The 18561-nt window shown below is 40.9% G+C and overlaps 1 protein-coding gene across 4 annotated transcripts in view; it reads right to left on the bottom strand.

Annotated features, from left to right (window-relative positions):
• Positions 1-2089: 2089 nt before the first annotated feature.
• adarb1b (adenosine deaminase RNA specific B1b) overlaps positions 2090-18561 on the bottom strand; it is a 314934-nt gene continuing 298462 nt past the window's right edge. For all 4 annotated transcript variants that reach the window (XM_072685611.1, XM_072685609.1, XM_072685610.1 and 1 more), the window contains 6 exons: positions 17323-17491; positions 17025-17176; positions 15100-15268; positions 10005-10186; positions 8205-8383; positions 2090-5775 (listed from right to left, as the gene is read on the bottom strand). In XM_072685611.1, coding sequence (XP_072541712.1) covers positions 5599-5775; positions 8205-8383; positions 10005-10186; positions 15100-15268; positions 17025-17176; positions 17323-17491 — 1028 coding nt within the window. In that variant the 3' untranslated portion in view covers positions 2090-5598. The remainder of the gene's footprint in view (positions 5776-8204; positions 8384-10004; positions 10187-15099; positions 15269-17024; positions 17177-17322; positions 17492-18561) is intronic.

An 18561-nucleotide genomic window follows, 5' to 3' on the forward strand; every position in this document is an offset into this window, starting at 1 on the left:
TGTTAAGATCTACCAAACTTGATTCTGGCAGTAGCTGAGATGGGCTGAGGAACTTCCTACATGCTATAGTTAAAGGATGGAGGGGAATTGGAGAGATGTTTGAGCAAGAGAGAACTTCAGAGCTCCAGCCTTCTAAAGCCACTTCTTGCTCTAGGCAAAACCGTTCTCCAGCACTGAGAGAAATAAAGGCAGAGCATCCCATAAGCGAAGCCTCTGTCTAACTGGGCTATATGTTCTTATCAGCGGGATCCTTCAAACACAGCTGAGAAACGCAGAGTACATTCTGACAATGTTCAATAATGCTACCAATAGGCTGCTCACTGGTTCCCAACCCTGGTCTTCAGTCTATCCTAGTCTTGCATATGTTAGTGTTTCCATGCTTTAACAAATGATGATACTAAGTAGCTGATTAGCTGGTTAAATCAGGGGTTTTTGGGTCAGGGGAGACCCAAAATTGGATGTGTTGTGCCAAAACTGCGAGTGTTCATCAAATCAAGAAGATCTTTTAACCACTGCAGGTTAAAAAGAGGTTCTGTGTCAGATGGGGAGGATGTGTAAGTGATGGATATAGCCCCTCACAGTTCAGCTAATGCTGCCAGTAATACAAGTCCAACTCCGTGACAGTGCTGCAAGTTAAAGCATGTACACAGGTTATTACACTCCATTCACAATGTGGGATTTAAATAGAAGAGATGCTGGCTCTGACTTCAGTTTCGGGTATCTAACAATTTCAATTAAAAAGGTTTAATATCTAACTTCATAAATAATGGTTTAATATCTACAGAGGATATCTTTGATATGTGCAGTTGGAGACCAAAAGCACTGCATAGCAAAGGACAAATAAAAAATGTGCATCTGAATGGGACTAATTTTGAAAGAGTTCTGTAGACTGAGGGCTTTGTAGCTAATCAACCATAAATCATATTTTAGAGGGTCTGAATGCAGTTACTCTTTCTAGCCATAAAAAGTAAAATCAGCAGCGTGGTCTGTGAAAAAAAATATATATATATATTTTTTTGTTTTGTTTTTGAAGATTTCTGACCTTGATTGTCAGCTAATTCAAATTCCAAGATATCTGAAAATGATAGTGATCTTAATGGAAGGGTCAAAACAAAACCTTATGAGCAACCCTTACATAAAATCTGAATGCTACAAACCATCTAGAGAAGCAAAATGAGTTTTGGAAGCAAGTGCGGTGTCCGATGAAGTCAAAATATAACTCTTTGGTCACGATCAGCAAAGATACATTTGGAGAAAAAAAGCACCATGTCAACTGTGCAGCAAGGGGGTCAGACATTGGGATTGTTTTACCACCCCAAAGGTAACAATATATTGCACAGGTTGAGGGAAGGTCAAACTATCTCTAGCTCTCTCAATATATATATATATATATATATAAATATATAATTAATAGATTTTTGTATTTTTATTTTTTAAAGCTGAAGCTGAAAAGAAGAGAGCTTCTACAACAGGATAATGATCAAAACATGCTTCAAAATCAACCGTAGGCAGCCAGACTGAAGCTTGTAAAATGCCCCATAAAGCCCCCTGACCTGTTTGTGGATAGACCTTAAAAAAAAACGTTCAGCAGTACGACCAAAGAAAGTCAGAACTAGAGACCCTCTGCAAAGAAGTGTGTGAAAAGGTGTTAAAAGTGTTTACAAGCTGCTGAAAGGGTTGCTGCCAAGTCCTAAGATGCACTGACTGTACATTTTTCATGATGTAAACTGGAATGGCTGAGTAATGCATTAGGAGTTACAGAAAAGACTCTTAAGTATGAATAGCTGTGCTTACTATTTTTAAATAAAACAATAAAATATGCCAGAAAGGGGTGTTAAGACCTGTCAGACAGGAACCTTTTTGAAAATGTGAATCTGGCAGTTTTTTTTTTACATTCGGTTAAAATTAGGTGAGGAATGGATCAATAGAAATGATAATAAAACAAAATATAAATGAACCTTTTTACTGTAGTTGAACAAGACTGAAATACTTCCATCAGGTGCACACACACCCACACACTTTGCAGACTGGGTTCACATATAGGAGTACAAAAAAAAATAAAAAAATAAATCACACTCATCTACAAAGGTAAACTAAGATCTTGTTTATTTTTTGCTCATTTATATATAGATCTATGTTTTATTTTTCTACATACAAGTCCGTTTATAGTCATCATGCTGGGTGCAGCTTCAGTGGAGGAGCTCATGCAGGTGGCCTGTGTATGGATATTACAGAGGACACGCAGGAGGGGGCAGGGCGGGTGCGGAGCTGAGCGGACAGCACCGGGCTCCAGCGCCACCATGCCCCGCTGTACAGTCACCGAATCACAACACGCTCAGAACAGGGCTGGCCAGGACCAGAGCACTGGGTCACAGGTCAGAAGTTAGGACTTGACTGAGACACGGTCCAGTTCTAGAAGAATAAAAAATAAAAAGGTCCATCTCTGTTGTGACGGGGAGGTGTATTCATGACATCATCCATTGACATCTTGGGCAGTTGGTAAAGAACAGTAGATAGTATAGAGAACAGTAGAGTAGCAGGCATCTGAAATACAGCGTTGACAGTCAGACACATACAGAAGGGAAAGATGGCGGCTGGCTCAAGAAAACAAACAACAACAAAAAAAACGATAGAAAGGAAAAATGGAGTCACCCCAAACCACCTCACTAATCCTCTGCTCTCTCTGCAGGCTCTGAACTAAAGGGGGTTGAAGTATTCCTACTAAACTACTCTGATAATTCTAAAATACAGTATATATATATTTTCTATTTCAAACTGTGTTTATTAAGTCGAGGACGGAATGGTTTCCATTTGAGAAAAGGAGAGCCAAGTGAACAGAGCTGGCCACCAGAACAGAGCTGGCCTGGTCCCCATAACACAGCCAGCAGCTCACCTTCACAATACAAACTGAGGTTCAAGCTCTACAAGGACAGGCTGCCTCTCTCTGGCTCTAGATCAGTTTGACATATACAGGGTCAAGGGAGCTGCACTGACGAGGCAGAGACTGGGGCGAGATGCAGAAAGAAAAACAACCAAAAAATAAACAAACAAACATACAAACAAATCTAAATTTGTTCTGTTAACGGTGGGAATGAAAGGAATCCATGTTATGGGAGCAATTATTTCTTTTTTTTGTAGCTTTTCTTTTTCGGCAACTGTGGAATTGTTTGTCATGAGAATTACATTTTCAAAAATGCCAGTAATATATGCAGGGTGTCCATGGCAACGACAGGAAGGTTCACAATATTTACAGTCGTAAATGAAGGTGTGGAAATACAGAGAAATGAGCTGTTCAGTTAGCAGTTATCACTGAGGAACACAACCATATTCATTTGTACTAATTAAAAATATATTAGTAAATGAATATACAAAAACAATGGTGACCAGTTGTAATATGCCCAACGATCTTTACACAAATAACTCGCTTAGTATTTTTATTTTTATTTTTTTTTTTACATTTTTTTTTAAAAATAAAGTCTCCGTTATTTTTATATTTTTTTGTTCACCTTGAAAGAAAATCGCCAAAAAAATGACATCATCTTTGGTGAAGATTCAACAGCAATCTCCAAATCCTGTTGCCATGACATCTCGACAGAGTGCCGGTTGGGCTCAGCAGCAGGTGCACGCACACAAACATACGGACATACACACGCACTCACCCGGATGGGCTCGCTGAACCGCTTTAAATTAAACTCTGCCTCCATACTCCATACTGCTGCGCCAGAGAATCAAAAGAAGTCCAGTAGTGATGGGCCCCAGGGTCAGGGGTTGGGATGGTTGATTCAGGAGTCATCAGACAGACTGAACTATGAAATACACACATGCATTCCACAGGATACAGCACTGCAAAGTGACCCGAATTCAGGTTATTGTATTTTCATAGAAAGACACATTCTACTGCTTGCTTTCGTCAAATGGACACGCTGCTTTATGAGCGTGCTGTGGCAGCCTACGCCTCAGACAGGCTTCTCATTCTGCATAACTCTCAACAGTGAGAGTAGTGTTTTTTTTTTGTTTTTTTTTTTTAATTGTTTTTATTCGGGACCAACTGACTCAGTGCCCCGTAAAGAAAGAAAAAAAGAAAGGAAAGGTCCTTATAGAAAACGTGCCCCAATTAATACAAACTTTAACATCCTTATCAGTCAAACATGCTGCATTTTGCAGGCTGTCAATCAATCAATCAATCAATCAATCAAAGAGAGCTCAAGCTTAAAAGGAGCAGAGCAAAAAAGTTAAGATCAGTCTCATGGATACAGCAGAACTCAACAACATGAAGCAGTTTGTGTCAGAGTCTCTCAGAAACCCATGAGGATGAATGGGCGTGAGGGGGTTTTCCAAGTTGCCCCTGCAAACCATCCACTCTTTCCATGCAGAGTGACGGCTTTAAACAAGAAACGTGCACCACTGTCAAGTCAACGTAAGGGAAACAGACATTGCAGTAGGTAAAAGGGAGGTGCTACAAAACCTAGCTCCCTACATGAACGTGTTCTCCATGCAGCTTAAAAAAAGTCAATACATCGTTCTTGTAAAAGTACCTAAATGCAGAGGTGACTCTTCTAAAATGGTCAAAAGAAGGCAGCTTCTTAAGTCATCTACATTTTTTGCCCAAGTTAAAAAAAAAAAAAAAAAAAAGAAAAAAAGATGGGGGCAATTTTTCAGTGATGTGCACTACAGCACACAATACAAACATGCACTGGAGACGTAATTGGAACTGAAAGCACCACGACACACTGTTTAATGAAAACAATGCACTTCGGCTGAATCGGTGATGCACAGGAATGAGAGCGAGATCATTTCGTATTTTCCGAAAGGAACGCTTAAGTGAACGCCTCCGTCCTACCAGCGTTTAAATAGGACACTACGATCTTTTAAGGGACCAAACGTTTTCATCAGAGGTCAAATTAATACAGGAGTATATTTCGTTTAAAAACCACAATGCTCTGTTCGCTAAATCTACTTCAAAAGTGTCCTGACGGAATACATGGGAAAGCGAACACAGAAGAACAGCCTAAATTCCTAAGGGGAAGACAATAAAACAAAACCTGGGGGAACGCTTCATTAAAAATGGTGGTGGCCGTCTTTTAAGAACAGCTGTTCAGATCAGAAGGGACAGGGAACAGTGTGATGCTCTACCCAGTACCTTCCTCTGCTGCCTACAGGCATGTGGTCTGTCTGGACGTGAGCGTGTAACTCTACGCCCTCACCCGTTCCATCTTTAAAACAGAAAGCCTCGGGGGGAATAAAATGACAAACACAACACAAAACACAAGCGCAAAAGGACAGTACTTTCCAGTTATAAATGACAGTATTTCCTACTACGCACTGTGGACTAATGCCATTAACTCCGGAACAAACATCTGACCGGCTAGTCGTACGTACATTACAAATTAAAAGGCAAAAAGTCATGTCGTCACACACTTGAGGAATCATGAGTGATGAGAGCAAAGTGTTGGGACTAAAGGGCTGTGGTTTGACTGGGAATAAACACAGTCAAACACACACACACACACACAAGCATACACACACATCAAGTGAAGTATCAACGGCTGGTTGTGGTCATGTCTTTCAGATCTCTCCTCTGTCCCTCTTGTGCCCACTTCAGGAGTTGAGAGAGAACTGGTCCTGTTCTATAGGCTTTTTCACCCAGGCACCCAAGCCTGCTTTCTGGAAGGCCTTGATGAGCGTCTGCTTGGCAGCGTGGTACTCCACCGCCGCCTGTTTGGCTTCATGGTACGAGCTGGGTTTGGACACTTTGATCCGCAAGGTTGGCGAGAGCTGAGGAGACAGAGCAGGTCAAAAACATGCTGCGTTAGGAGGAGGCTTAAGTTTGCCTATGATAAATCAAAACTAAGACTAATAAGACTACATTACACTTTAGTCTAAAACTGGGCTTAAAGCATGATCGGGAGTTAAGCCTTTCCAGTGCAGTCCAGTGCTGCATACAAAAGTGGCGAACACCTCATAGGCCAATTGTTACAATCTGCAGTTTGTTTAAAGGGCTGTATCACACAATTTTTAAGTCGGTGTGTGTGTGTGTGTGTGTGTGTGTGTGTGTACTGTTGGTGTAGTGGTGTTAAGGTTGTGAGTGAGATTCAGTGAAAACCCAAGATGTGAGCTTGGAGGGGAGTGGGACTGGGATGCAAGACTTTACTGTTGAGCCTTCTGAAGGTGTTGTGGGCTTAATTCAGCAAAACACTGACACTGGAGGGAGGTGCCTGATGAACCATATAAAGATCTTGCAATGTAGTGGACGATGGATGTGGTGAGGGCAATGGAGTGATGGATGTGGTGGGCGATGGATGTGGTGGGCGATGGATGTGGTGGGCGATGGATGTGGTGGGCGATACTCTATTGGTGAAGGGACAGTTATATGGAACCTTAACTATCCACTTCAATTAGGACAAGAAAGATGAAAAGATCCTGCACCTGCACAAGATCTTGTCATCATCCTTGTTCTAATGGAAGTGTTGCTGATTGGATCATAAACGGCCACAGCAACCTTAATAGTTAGGGGTGGGATCTTGTCATTTTCGTGTAGTTAAATGTGTAACACTAGGTGAAAGTGTTGCTGATTGCATAAACAGCCACAGGAACATAGGAAGGGAGGTGTCTAACTGATAGAGCTTGTGATGTAGCGGGTGATTTCAGAGTATGGAGAAGGGAATGGCTTGGAAGGGGAAGGATTTGGTCATCTTCCTGTATTATTTTTATGTGAGTTCTTTTACATGTGTCACGTATCAGAAAATAAAAGATCATGAATCCAAACTTTTCTTTGGGGTTTGTATCTTTACTATGAACTTAAAGTCATACAAAACAAAAGATGAAATTCTAAAATCTAAATGAAGCAACGTGACGGTCAAATGACTGTGACGCTCCTAGAAGCAAGGCTTCTGCTGTCTTTTATGCATCCTCACATTTTTTTTTACTAAACTCAGCAGCATCAAACTGCATCACATTAAAGCAATAACATTACTGAATTATTATATTACCCAAATGTAAAAGCTACTAATATTAATGAAGAATTAAATCCAATTTTACAATGTACATTTTCAATTTTAATACAAAATGGCTCCAACAGCTACATGTACATTTCATACTCATTATAGTCATTATTCATTTTTACATTATTCATATAGTCATTAATCATTTTCTAACCTAAAAAGTAGTAGTTTTCTTACAGTGCCTTTGGGACTAACCCTGTGTGCACACTGCCAACTATAAAATTGCTCAGTGTCATTCAGGGTGTTTTCAGTCAAGAAAAGAGCCACACCAAGAGTTTGCTGACAACACTGTCATTCTAATGCCTTTTTTTTTTAGCATACTGGGAGCCAGTATAAACCAGTGCTCGTCCAACACTGGCTACATTACATGAGAAAGGAATAGACTTAAATATTTCAATTGCGTTTTGTTTTCCAGTTCATACTTTGACTGACCAATAATACTGAAAAGACCACACGATTTCAAACTCACATTAACACTGGATCCCGAATGACGTTTGTCTATCTGGACATATATTATTATCTATGCACTTAACAACAACAGTTAGCCTACAGCTTAGTTCAGAAAGCAAAATATACATGTGATTATAAAGTTAGAAGATTCGTTCTTAAATATTGCCTTTTATTAAGCTGTGCTGGCTGTGATCAGCTAAACCTCCGTTTAACTTAAACTTCATTAAATCAACAAATGTTCAATGTATAGAACAAACCGCTTGCGTCGCTGGTATTGTGTATAAACCCATTAAAAAAAACAATAGGCTGTAACACTTTTTATAATTTTAGCACAAATGGTTGGAGGTAAAACATGGTACGTATGCAAAACAAGCTGAATCTGCAGGTGGTTTTTTTATAGGGCCTCCAGTGTGAACAGGCCTCACTGCAGTAGGCCAGATCATAGATATATGCAAATATGTTGGGTTTCATGACATCACAAACATTTCAAACTGAACATGAACATTTGCATCTTAGTGTTATATATATATATATATATATATATATAAGACCATAAGAAGTGAATTAACTGGGAAGTTAATTGGTACATGTTGAAACATCATTGTCCACACTACACCAAACTGTCACTACACCAAAGTAAGAAAAGTATTATTTTATAAGTAGATACAGGCCCTTTACATGATTCTTTCTTTACTGAATCCTTTTCCATGTTTAACAGGACTTAATCTGACCCAGTAACAGTGCAAACTATACCTTAGAGTGCAGTCGAACCCAGCGGCTGTAGAGCGCATGCTTGCAGAGACGTGAAGGCCGGCCCATGTCGTCTTTGCCTGTGGTGGCATTAATGACCTCCAGACTCTGGTCTCCCACGGCCCAGTTCACACTGAAGTTAGGAGCCTTCCCTGGTTGCCGCGCCTCTGCATTGCTGATTCCTGCTCGGTACACAGACAGGACGCCGTTGCTCAGTAAAGGTAATTTATTTTGTGATCAATAAGATGAAAAGGATCTTATGCAGCAGAGAATATTACTTCGGGGGAAGTGATATTTAGAAAAGAGCTGAGAAACGCTCAGTGTTTCAATTTTCAAATGGTCAAGAGTCCCTGCAGCACTGCAGACCAGCCTGGAATGAGTGAAGCATCAGCAGCTGGGATGATTTACAGCACTCCGAGTGGAGTGATGTAAGCCCTTCTCAAAATCTCTAAAGCGGAAAAGGTTAATTGCCCACCCCATTATCTGTCTACCTGCAGAGCTGGAGGAGGCAGAGCACAGGGAGGACAAAACGACAGGAAAATGAAGCCAAGACAAAATTAAAGTGAAGTGCTGACAAGACCGTTCAGGACCATCTAAAACTTTACTCCAGGTTTGCTGTTCAGGATGTACTTAGTAGCCATTACTTTAAACCTATCGTTTCTTCTGGTTACTGACTACTGTTAGACCAAGAAGGCAGCAGACCCCCAACTCCAGTTTTTAAAGCTTTAGAGAAAGGTCACCCCCTTCCTGTTTTAAAATCAAAAGCTGTGTCCCTTCACTCTGGAGAAGTTAAACAAGTAGCCTCTGTTTGTAGAGCAACACGGTTATATCCCACACTCCCATCACAGACTTATCAAATCGAGACTTCAGCGGGAAGCCATGAAAACTCTGGGGAACCTGATGTAACACACTGAAACAGAGTGTGGAATAAGGTGTGTGGAGTGGTGTCTCATCACATCTAAAAAGGGATGACCTTATAACAATGTGATTACGGTGGTGTCTTCTACAGATGTTAAGCAAATATCACTTCAAAAGGAGTCGGAGGGAGAAACCAGGCTGGGATTCCAAAGCGCTGCTCAAGTCTTTAAACAGAGCAGACCCTGGTGTTTGCACACAGCTTAAAAGAGATGAAATGCTTCTTGCTCTCACCGTTAATTAAAGGAGGGTGAGAATACAGAAAGTGCGAGAGAAAGACAGAAAAAGGGGGATCAAACTGAGTCAGAGAGTAACAGAAACCGAGAGGAGTGGGAAATAAAATCCTACCCCAGAAATGCTTATATTCCACCGATACTGATTTGTATAATCATCTTTATACACTGGGAACATTGTAGGCTTCTTGCGACAGGCCTGCCTATACATCTACACCATATGTCCAAAAGTCTTTAGATTAACCACTTTCTTCCACGTTTCTTCTGAAATGAAGGGCACTGATAAAGAGAGAAAACCAGAGATGGGGATAAAATAAGGGAGAGCAAAAAAGTAGCGAAGGAGGGAGAGACAGTAAGTGTAAAAGAACGAGTAAGAGAAAGCGAAAAAGAGAGTGCAAGAGTGCATTAGAGGAAGCCTGTGATCAAGCGAGCGAGTGAGAAAAATGAAAGAGAAAGTGGGATAAAGCGAGAGCAAGAAAGCAAAAAGAAGTAGCAAGAGAGCACAAGAGAAAGTCTATGAGAGCGCGAGAGGGAGAGAGTACTAGTTAGAATCTGTGAGCAAGAGAGCGAGCAAAAAAAAAAGCAGAGAGCAAAAAGGGTTTGGGAGGGGAGGGGCGGGGGGTGTGGGGGTATTTGGGGGGCTGGGGGTTCTCACCGCTTAGGAGAGGCCGATTGAGGGTGAACTGCTGGGGCAGGTCCTCGATGTCTGCGATGCGCTGGTACATGGCCCGAGAGAGATGGTCAGCATGGTACAAGCTTCCCAAAATGATGCTGGAGAAGTAGATGGGCTCAGTAAAGTAACTCATCAGTGAGCCCTGGATCCCCACTACATTCCACCTGTACCACACAAAACACACAGTGTGAGAGACCATGGAGCACATAGACATGTTATGAACTACTGCACTGGATCACTGTACAAGACTTTTGCTTTGCCTGAAGCATTTTCTATGTTGTTTGATGTTATGCACTCATGGTCCCTCTCATGGGTTCTATTAGAGTTATTATGTAGGGAAGGAAATGAGCAGGTCAAGGACAACACAATTAAGGAAAACACCACGTATCACATCTTCAGGAGCTATTTTAATATAGTACAGTGTTTCCGGTAATGTGGGAAGGTGTTACATTAAAACATGGCCTGAAGAAGAAAGAAATCATGTAGAAGGGAAAAGAAACTCTCCATCCAGCAGAGTCATTTTTGCTTGCATGAGGTACAAGACGAACGGATTCATTAGTGCCGTGCTTCCGTTCCCCCCTCAATTTGGGCTTTCACGAGTCCCAGACTGCCCCAGCGGTAGTCCAGCCTTCTGCAGCGCACAATCAAAGGGGCTAATCAAGGCTGACTCTACTCCCCCAAACAACACCTGCTGCACAGCCACGCCGGCAGCGCGCACTCAAGTGATTGGAGCTCTTCTGTTCGGCGCGGCCAATCAGCCGCTTCAAAATGCCGGACTGACTCAGAGCCTTCACTCCAGCTATTGTTAAGTTGGCGACTTCATTAAGCAAGAACAGGAAGGTCTGGGTAAAAGCCTTCTATCCGCTGTTCCTCGCTTTTAAAGCAGGCCATTTAATCAAAAGGAAAGTGAAAAGAACCGTGAGTTACAGATGAGCTCCAGATCAAGCGCCGCTAGCGACTTTTTTAACTTAAAAAAGCTAGCAAGCCTGTTAATAATTCAGTGAGATGGGTGGGTGGAAGACATTATCCAGAGAGGGAGCTTAAAGGAGAATACTGTGTGTTCAAGGGAGCCTCTTTTTTTCTAACCCCCCTTAAAATCTTGCTCGACTGTGAAACTCTGGACTTACCACTCCGTTACAGTAAACCTGCTACTGCTATCTGACCAGACATGGAAAAACAGAGCAGCTCTGTTCGGTGGAGCTACTTGGGACATCAACAGTGAAGGATGGATTACATGTCCCACTAGTACACAGTTACCAAGATCCGTAGGGGCAGTGGTGGCTCAGCGGTTAGAGCGCCGGGATATCGATAACAGGGTTGTGGGTTCGATTCCCGGGCTCGGCAAGCTGCCACTGTTGGGCCCTTGAGCAAGGCCCTTTACCCTCTCTGCTCCCCGGGCACTGGAGTTGGCTGCCCACTGCTCTGGGTGTGTGTTTACTCACTGCCCCTAATTTACTAGTGTGTGTGTGTGTGTGTGTGTGTGTGTGTGTGTGTGTGTGTGTGTGTGTGTGTGTGTGTGTGTGTGTGCACTACCACAAATGGGTTAAATGCGGAGGACACATTTCGCTGTACAGTGACAAATACGTGCACCTTTACCTTAACCTTTAGTTAATTGCAATAAGGAAGGACTGTTAAAGTCAGACCATGCTAATAACTCTGAAGCACTCAGGACTCAGGACTGCTTTTTAAAAAAGGTACAATACAGGGCATCAAATCAGCACAGTGGTAATTTATCTATCGTCACTGTTGGAACTAAATCTTTGTAATATATTTAATGGAAGAAAATATGAAAATATTATTTTGGACAATTTATATTGGCCATCATAAAATGTAAATTTAAAATAAATGTTAAATTTTAAAATGCTAGTTTTTGTTATGTTTTGTTTATTATTTAAGATTATTCTAAGGGTTTGTAACTGGCAGTGGCCCTAAAATTGTGCCCCTGCGCCCGTGTCGACAGTATATTAGACCTAAAGTAACAAAAATGTGTGCTTTCATTTTAACCAATAAAGAAAGGACGGAAACTACACCATAAAGCCACACACATGTTACAGGTGGGACTTGAGGTAGATATAAAAGTGCAAGGAAAATGTAGGATACGGGAACCAGAACTGTGATCACGACCACTGAGCCAGGGCTTTTATTTCTTTTTGAAAAATGTTCCAGATGCTACAGAAAATCATTAGCAACACAATACTGAAGAGTTACTGATAAATTAGACACATCCTGTGACACTGTTTTTAACCACTTGATGCACTGCCACACCGAAAGCCATGCATCATAAACCCTGGGGAATCCACGTTCACAACGCATGCTGGATATGTTGAAAAATAACCCTATCCAACAGGGGATGATGGCACCTTGAGAAATAGTGCAATGCAGGTGATGAAACGCCACTTGCTGACAGCTACCCATCTTTCAAACTCTAACGGCCATTTTCCCCCCTCAGGCATCAGTTACATAAGAGCGCCGACAGACTCCTGTTGCAAAAGTAAACCACAATCATTATCAGCGCCTGTTCTTTCCCTATGACAGCGGGTTTAATAGACTAAATGAGAGCGAAGGCAGATAGAGCTGGAATGATGATGAGGCTGGCCTAGGAGTGACAGCACATGTGTGTGTGTGTGTGTGTGTGAAGGTAAATAGATAAGTAGGAGCGAGGTGCTCTCTCATCAGCTGTGACAGGGCCTGTGCTCTGCACACACAGCTGCCTCCGACACCTCCTTATCTCCCCACTCACAGGCGTCAGCGGCAGGGGCGGACAGCACCTCAGCCACTCCGAATGACTACACAATCCCCTCCCCTGAGCGAACGCAAGCCTGCCTCTGCGCTAACATTCAACCAGTGCTCAAAATTCCTAAAAGATTTGGAGCACAACATTCACTGCAATAAGGGGGACAGCAGGCTTTCAGGAAACACAGCCCTTTTAACAACAGGCACACCTTATTTTGATGCTAAGTGTCTGCACCAATATTCAAATCCTTACATTCACCTGAATATTAATGATTAAGAAAACTGTGTTAAATAATAATTTGTGGTTTAATTGAAATATAAACTAGACTCTTCACCCTGCTGCGGTCAGGGACGTGCCTTTGCTTTCTGAATGAAAACACATGGAGGAGTTTAATTCTACAGGCTATACAAGCCCTCGATCAAGACAGTAACTAGGACTGCATCATGTGTACACATCACACACAGGCCTGGTCATTCAACACTTTATTATAGCTTATTAAATATAGCTTCTGCTTATTGCACAGCATTATGTTGCAGCTTGTCTAGACCATATCTAGTAGGTATTGCCAATAAAATGACTCTCTTTGGCTATTGGATAAACATGAGCCAATTGGCATCATGTCTAATGCCAGGTGTGGGTTAGAGGGGTATAAAGCCTCCCAGCACGGAGCTGTGGAGCAGTGCAACTATGTTCTCTGGAATTATGGGATGAGATGGGATGGGGATCATCCAGCATCCTGACCTCATTAACACTTTTTTGCTGACTGTAATCAAATCCTTACAGTAGTGCTCCAAAATCTAGTAGAAAGCTTTCTATGGACAGTGGAAACAGTTACTCCAACAAAGGCAGGATTTTGTTGATTTCAGAAGCTATAGTGTGTGTGTGTGTGTGTGTGTATATGTGTGTATATATATATATATATATATATACACACACACACACACACACACATATATATATATACATATGTACACACACACACACACACATTTTTATTGCTCTATATTTGTATTCTTTTTTATCTTATAGCATCTGTATACATTTCTGTTTTAGGTATCACTTCATTTGGGTGGTCCGTTGCAGATGCTCACCTTCAATTGAACGTCTATTAAATGCATCTAAACACTAAACTAAATGCTAAATGTAAGTGTGTTGTTTATTGAATGTAACCCTAAAACCTAACCCCAACCCTAACCTTAAATCAACTCTAAACCTAATCGTAAACAATCAATCTAATCCTACTCCATAACCCTAAAAGGGTACAGTAACATTCAATAGACATTTACATTCAGCTTAGCATTTAGTTGCATTTAAAAAATATATATATATTAGATTGAATGTTAGTTGAATGTCAGATGATCATCTACGAAGCACCATCTACAATGAACCATCCAAGTAAAATATTGTCCTATTTTATTGTAATATATATTGTATATATATATATATATTGTATATATATTGTAATCTTGTTTATATTGTATTCTTATAATATTCATTCTTTTATGCATTATATCCTTATTGTTTGATGTGACTGGACAATTATAAAAGCATTTCACTACTAGTGGTACTGTGTATGACTATGTATGTGACAAACTTTGATCTAGACATCAGGATTTTTTTTTTTTTTTAGATGTCTCTCAAGATAAAATTGGAAACAACATTTAGGTGTTATACATCCTAAAAACAGTTCTTCAGAGGTTTTTAGTAAAGGCCATGGTTATACAGAGAGATTCTTATACAAATAATGAATGTATTTGAATGATGTAATGGCTCTTGATATGGGCAAATGATCTTTGCGTTGATGATGAAACTATTGTATATGAAACATACATATATGTTAAATAATTAAATAAATAAATAATCCACTTTTTTGATCACCACTCTTGGATTACGAAGTATTCTGGATAGTAATTGTAATACATTTTAATACACCAAACTTTAAATGGGTAATTTACAATTTGGAGAATTTACAGCTTTGTAAATTCTCCACTGTTCTTCCTGCATCTACAATCGTTGCTTCCAAACTTCTTCTGAACGATTTGGTGAAACTCAGTCAGGGTAACGGTTACAATTAGGACCCGGTTTAAAGTTGGCATTAGGCATGTTGGGGTGAAGTAAAGGTTAGGCTTAAGAGTCAGTTTTAGTTCTAGGGTTGCAGAATTTAATGGACAGTCCAGTTGAGTGGTAACATCTACAAGTGAACATCTACAAAGCATTGACCGTGGACCATCAAAATAAAGTGTTCCCAAAACTGCGTAAAGAGAACCAGATGAAGACACTTCCCAGCAGTGCACGAGTCTAGACGTGTTGCTTTCTTTGTGTGCATTTTTTAACATCTGTTACCTGGCGATCTTGTCGCTGCAGGACATGGTGAGGAGTCTCTCTCCCTGCAGAACGCCATCCCACGTCTGAATGGTGTTGCTGGAGCGCACTGGGATGGTTCCCTCCCCAGACTCGATCTTAGTCCTCAGCTGACCCCGGGCTTTTCTGTTTGGGTGTCTGTCTCCCTGGTCTGATGATAAAGGAGAGAGGAGTTAGCCAAGGATTCCCAACAACAGGCCAATCCATCACCTCTCAGTTTGTTGACATTAGTGAACTGCCAACACCGACAACGAGCTTCCTCATTTACAATTTTCATGAACGTGCAGCGCATGCTGTTCTTCTACAGCGTTCCTGGCGATGCACATCGGAGTAATTGTGCATCACACAATAGGAAGCAGTTGAACACACAATGATTCACACATGACACTCGCAGAGCAGAATTAATCAGACGCAGAGGGGGGAAAAAAAGGGACAAAGCTGGCTAATTAAAAAGACTATTGAAATTTGTTTTCAAAACATGGGCAGACAGTTGAATGAAATTCTAATTAAACGAGACTGATCACAAGGGGAAAACATCCTAAGCTTAAATGAATTCAATTATTAGGCTTTGATAATTAATTTCCGAACAAGAGGTTGAATAAATCATTTTTGGAAAGCCGTCATCCTGCTAAGGGGAGATGAAAGAGATGTCATGTTCTCATATCTTCTACATGCTGAATTTGTCTACAACAATCAGGTGCCCCCTTGGACCCCGCACACGGTTTCCATTAGTCACTGGCCTCTCTCACAAAGCTTCTCCTCAGTATGATCAGATTATCTCTGTTCAAAACCTTTCAGAAATGATTGTAAGTACTATCTGGTGGGAATTCTCTTCTGAGTCTTGATTCCTCTCAATGTTTATTGATCACACTCTCTGGAGATCTTTCCTTGTCGCTGTTGCACTTCGCTCTCTCATTAGGGAGTTACACAGGCCTCTATTAAGCTACTTTGTGGGGACAATTATAGTGAGCACTGAAAAAAAGCATGCCTGATATATCGGTGTCTGAAATATAGACTAATTTACAGATTTAAATTGAAATTACAGCAGATAATTACAAATAACAATTAATGACCTATCTGTAGCTGATCCAGTAGTGCTGAGCATTTCTTTTTCATAAATGTATTTGTCGCATATTCCCTTTTTTTTACTCCCAATTTGGTACTGCGAATGAACCAACTCAGTCATAGCTCTGCCTAGCACTAGCAATGCTCCAGACACTAGGATACATGCAAAGCCAGCCACCACCTCTCTTTAAACTGACGCTGATGTGTTTGGAGAAAAGCACACTCATAGAATAGCATCAGGTCCCCAGCTACCTCACACCAGTTAACTTAAGATGCCTATGCTGGCCAACATTACTTAAGAGTGATGAGGGGAAAGAGCACCACAAGATCTACCCATTAGAAAGAGCACGGCCAATTGTGCTCTCTTTGACTCTGGCCGATGATGGCAAAGAGGCATGGCTTGCAACCCCTGTCCATAGGGCAAGTGCTTTATTCTGCTGAGTCTGCTGAAAGAGTTCCCAGCCCCAGTCCAGGGTACGCTAATACAAATGCTCGTTTTCGTACTTTCCCTCATCAAGCACACCTGATTCAACTATTCACTAATAACCAAGTTTCTCCCATGCTGGGTCAGGCCCAAGTATGAGGTCCCCAGGAAAACAATGTGAACCCAGTGGAAAACATCTCCACTCCGCACATCGGAAATTAGAGGTTAGATTCCTTGTCTAGGCTGGAATGTCACTGCTTTTGACTTACAATTAAATAACATACAATGTATTTATTTAAAACACTGTGAAGAACACAGTATGATTAAAGCACCTGAAAACAGCTACAGAAGGACCAATATTACAACATACTGATTGTACTGTGCGCAACAGCAGGCCATGGTTCTAATGCTCTCTTACCCTCAACGCCTGCCTCATGAGGGGAGAAGATGCGAGCGTCTCCACACGGTGACGTGCTGATGTACAGGTGAAACTGAACGTTGTCTTTCAGCCGGTAGCCATGTTTCTCACACCGCGTGAAGATGGAGTTCTGATGCTCCTCTTTGTTGTTACTACACAAGGAAGAAACAGATTTCTCTGAAGTACGTAGAGAACAGTACAGTGTACAGTGCATTGAATAGGATCCACTTACAGAAAGCGTCATACTCTGATTGAATACAGCCCTCACCAACAGTATAAATGGCACTACATCTCTTACCTAAGGAAGAACTCCAGCTGCATGTACAGGTATCGAATGAGTGAGCGGCGGGCGATGATCTCAGCATGGCAGTCATTAAGTGCCAGGCCACGGTCACTCATGTACTCGCCGTTTATGCACTTGGTTCCCGTGGAGACGCAGATGACCTGGGCCTCCTTCACATCAGTGCCTGAGGACATAGCAGAGAGGAGAGCTGAGATGGGGGGAGGGGACTAGGATCAGACATGTGCTGAACTCCTAGTCAGATCACCACATATAGCTCTCTGACATGAATCTCCCATAACCTGGGGTAACCCTGAGCACGGTTACATTCAGAGTTATGTAACATGGAGCTGAGCTTCAGTGTTATAATTTGATGGAAATGTAAAGCATTTCTAACAGATTTTTGAACTTATTCTGTATTAAGTGACGTACTCTGCACCCAAAGGTTTCATGCAGACTATTTTTTTGGCTACATCACATCCAAAGTAATTCCAAAGCATGACTTCTATTACAGAGGTGGCCTTGTATGGATATCCAGTTACAAAACTATCACTATTTTAACAGCTAAATCAAACACCTGCATTAGACATGAGCCAATAGAAAAACAATTTCATCAAAGCTTTTTTCATCAATGTAAATGATTTTACTAAGAAAAAACAGTGTTTTAAATGTCAGTTTCAAACAGCAGTAATACATTAAATAAAATAACTTTCTTTCTCATCATGTTTTGATTTGATGCTTTTGATTTTTTTTCTGGCCAGGTAGTAGAACCCAGGTGCTATAGACAGCAGGTATTAAAGGATAACACTGTAACCTTTACAATGAACTTTGAAAGTATTGAGACCAAAACACACAAACAGCTTTAAGGACATTACATAAAGTAGAGCTGTGCATCTAAAACAATAAATATATTATATATGTAATATATGATATTCCTTTTTATTACATATTTCTAACCTCAATAATGTTATCCAATGGCATTGGATTCGATAATTACTTTTGATATAATTTTACATACAAACATTTAAACAATAGATTGTTATATAACTAAATAGATTGTAATATAACTAAACCAATAAAACTTAAGAACTGTCTTTTAAAAATCATTCGTAAAATGTAATTAACAGAACTGCAATTTTCTTGTAAGAAATAAAAACGGACAGTGGAATTTCTAATTGTTCTTTAAATTCCTTCTCAGACTCGTACACATCTACAGCTTTCTTTCTGAAGGCCTCAGAAAGCTTTTTGGATCTCACT

This window comes from Salminus brasiliensis, chromosome 8 (genome assembly GCF_030463535.1).
Source record: "Salminus brasiliensis chromosome 8, fSalBra1.hap2, whole genome shotgun sequence".
Lineage (NCBI taxonomy): Eukaryota > Metazoa > Chordata > Actinopteri > Characiformes > Bryconidae > Salminus > Salminus brasiliensis.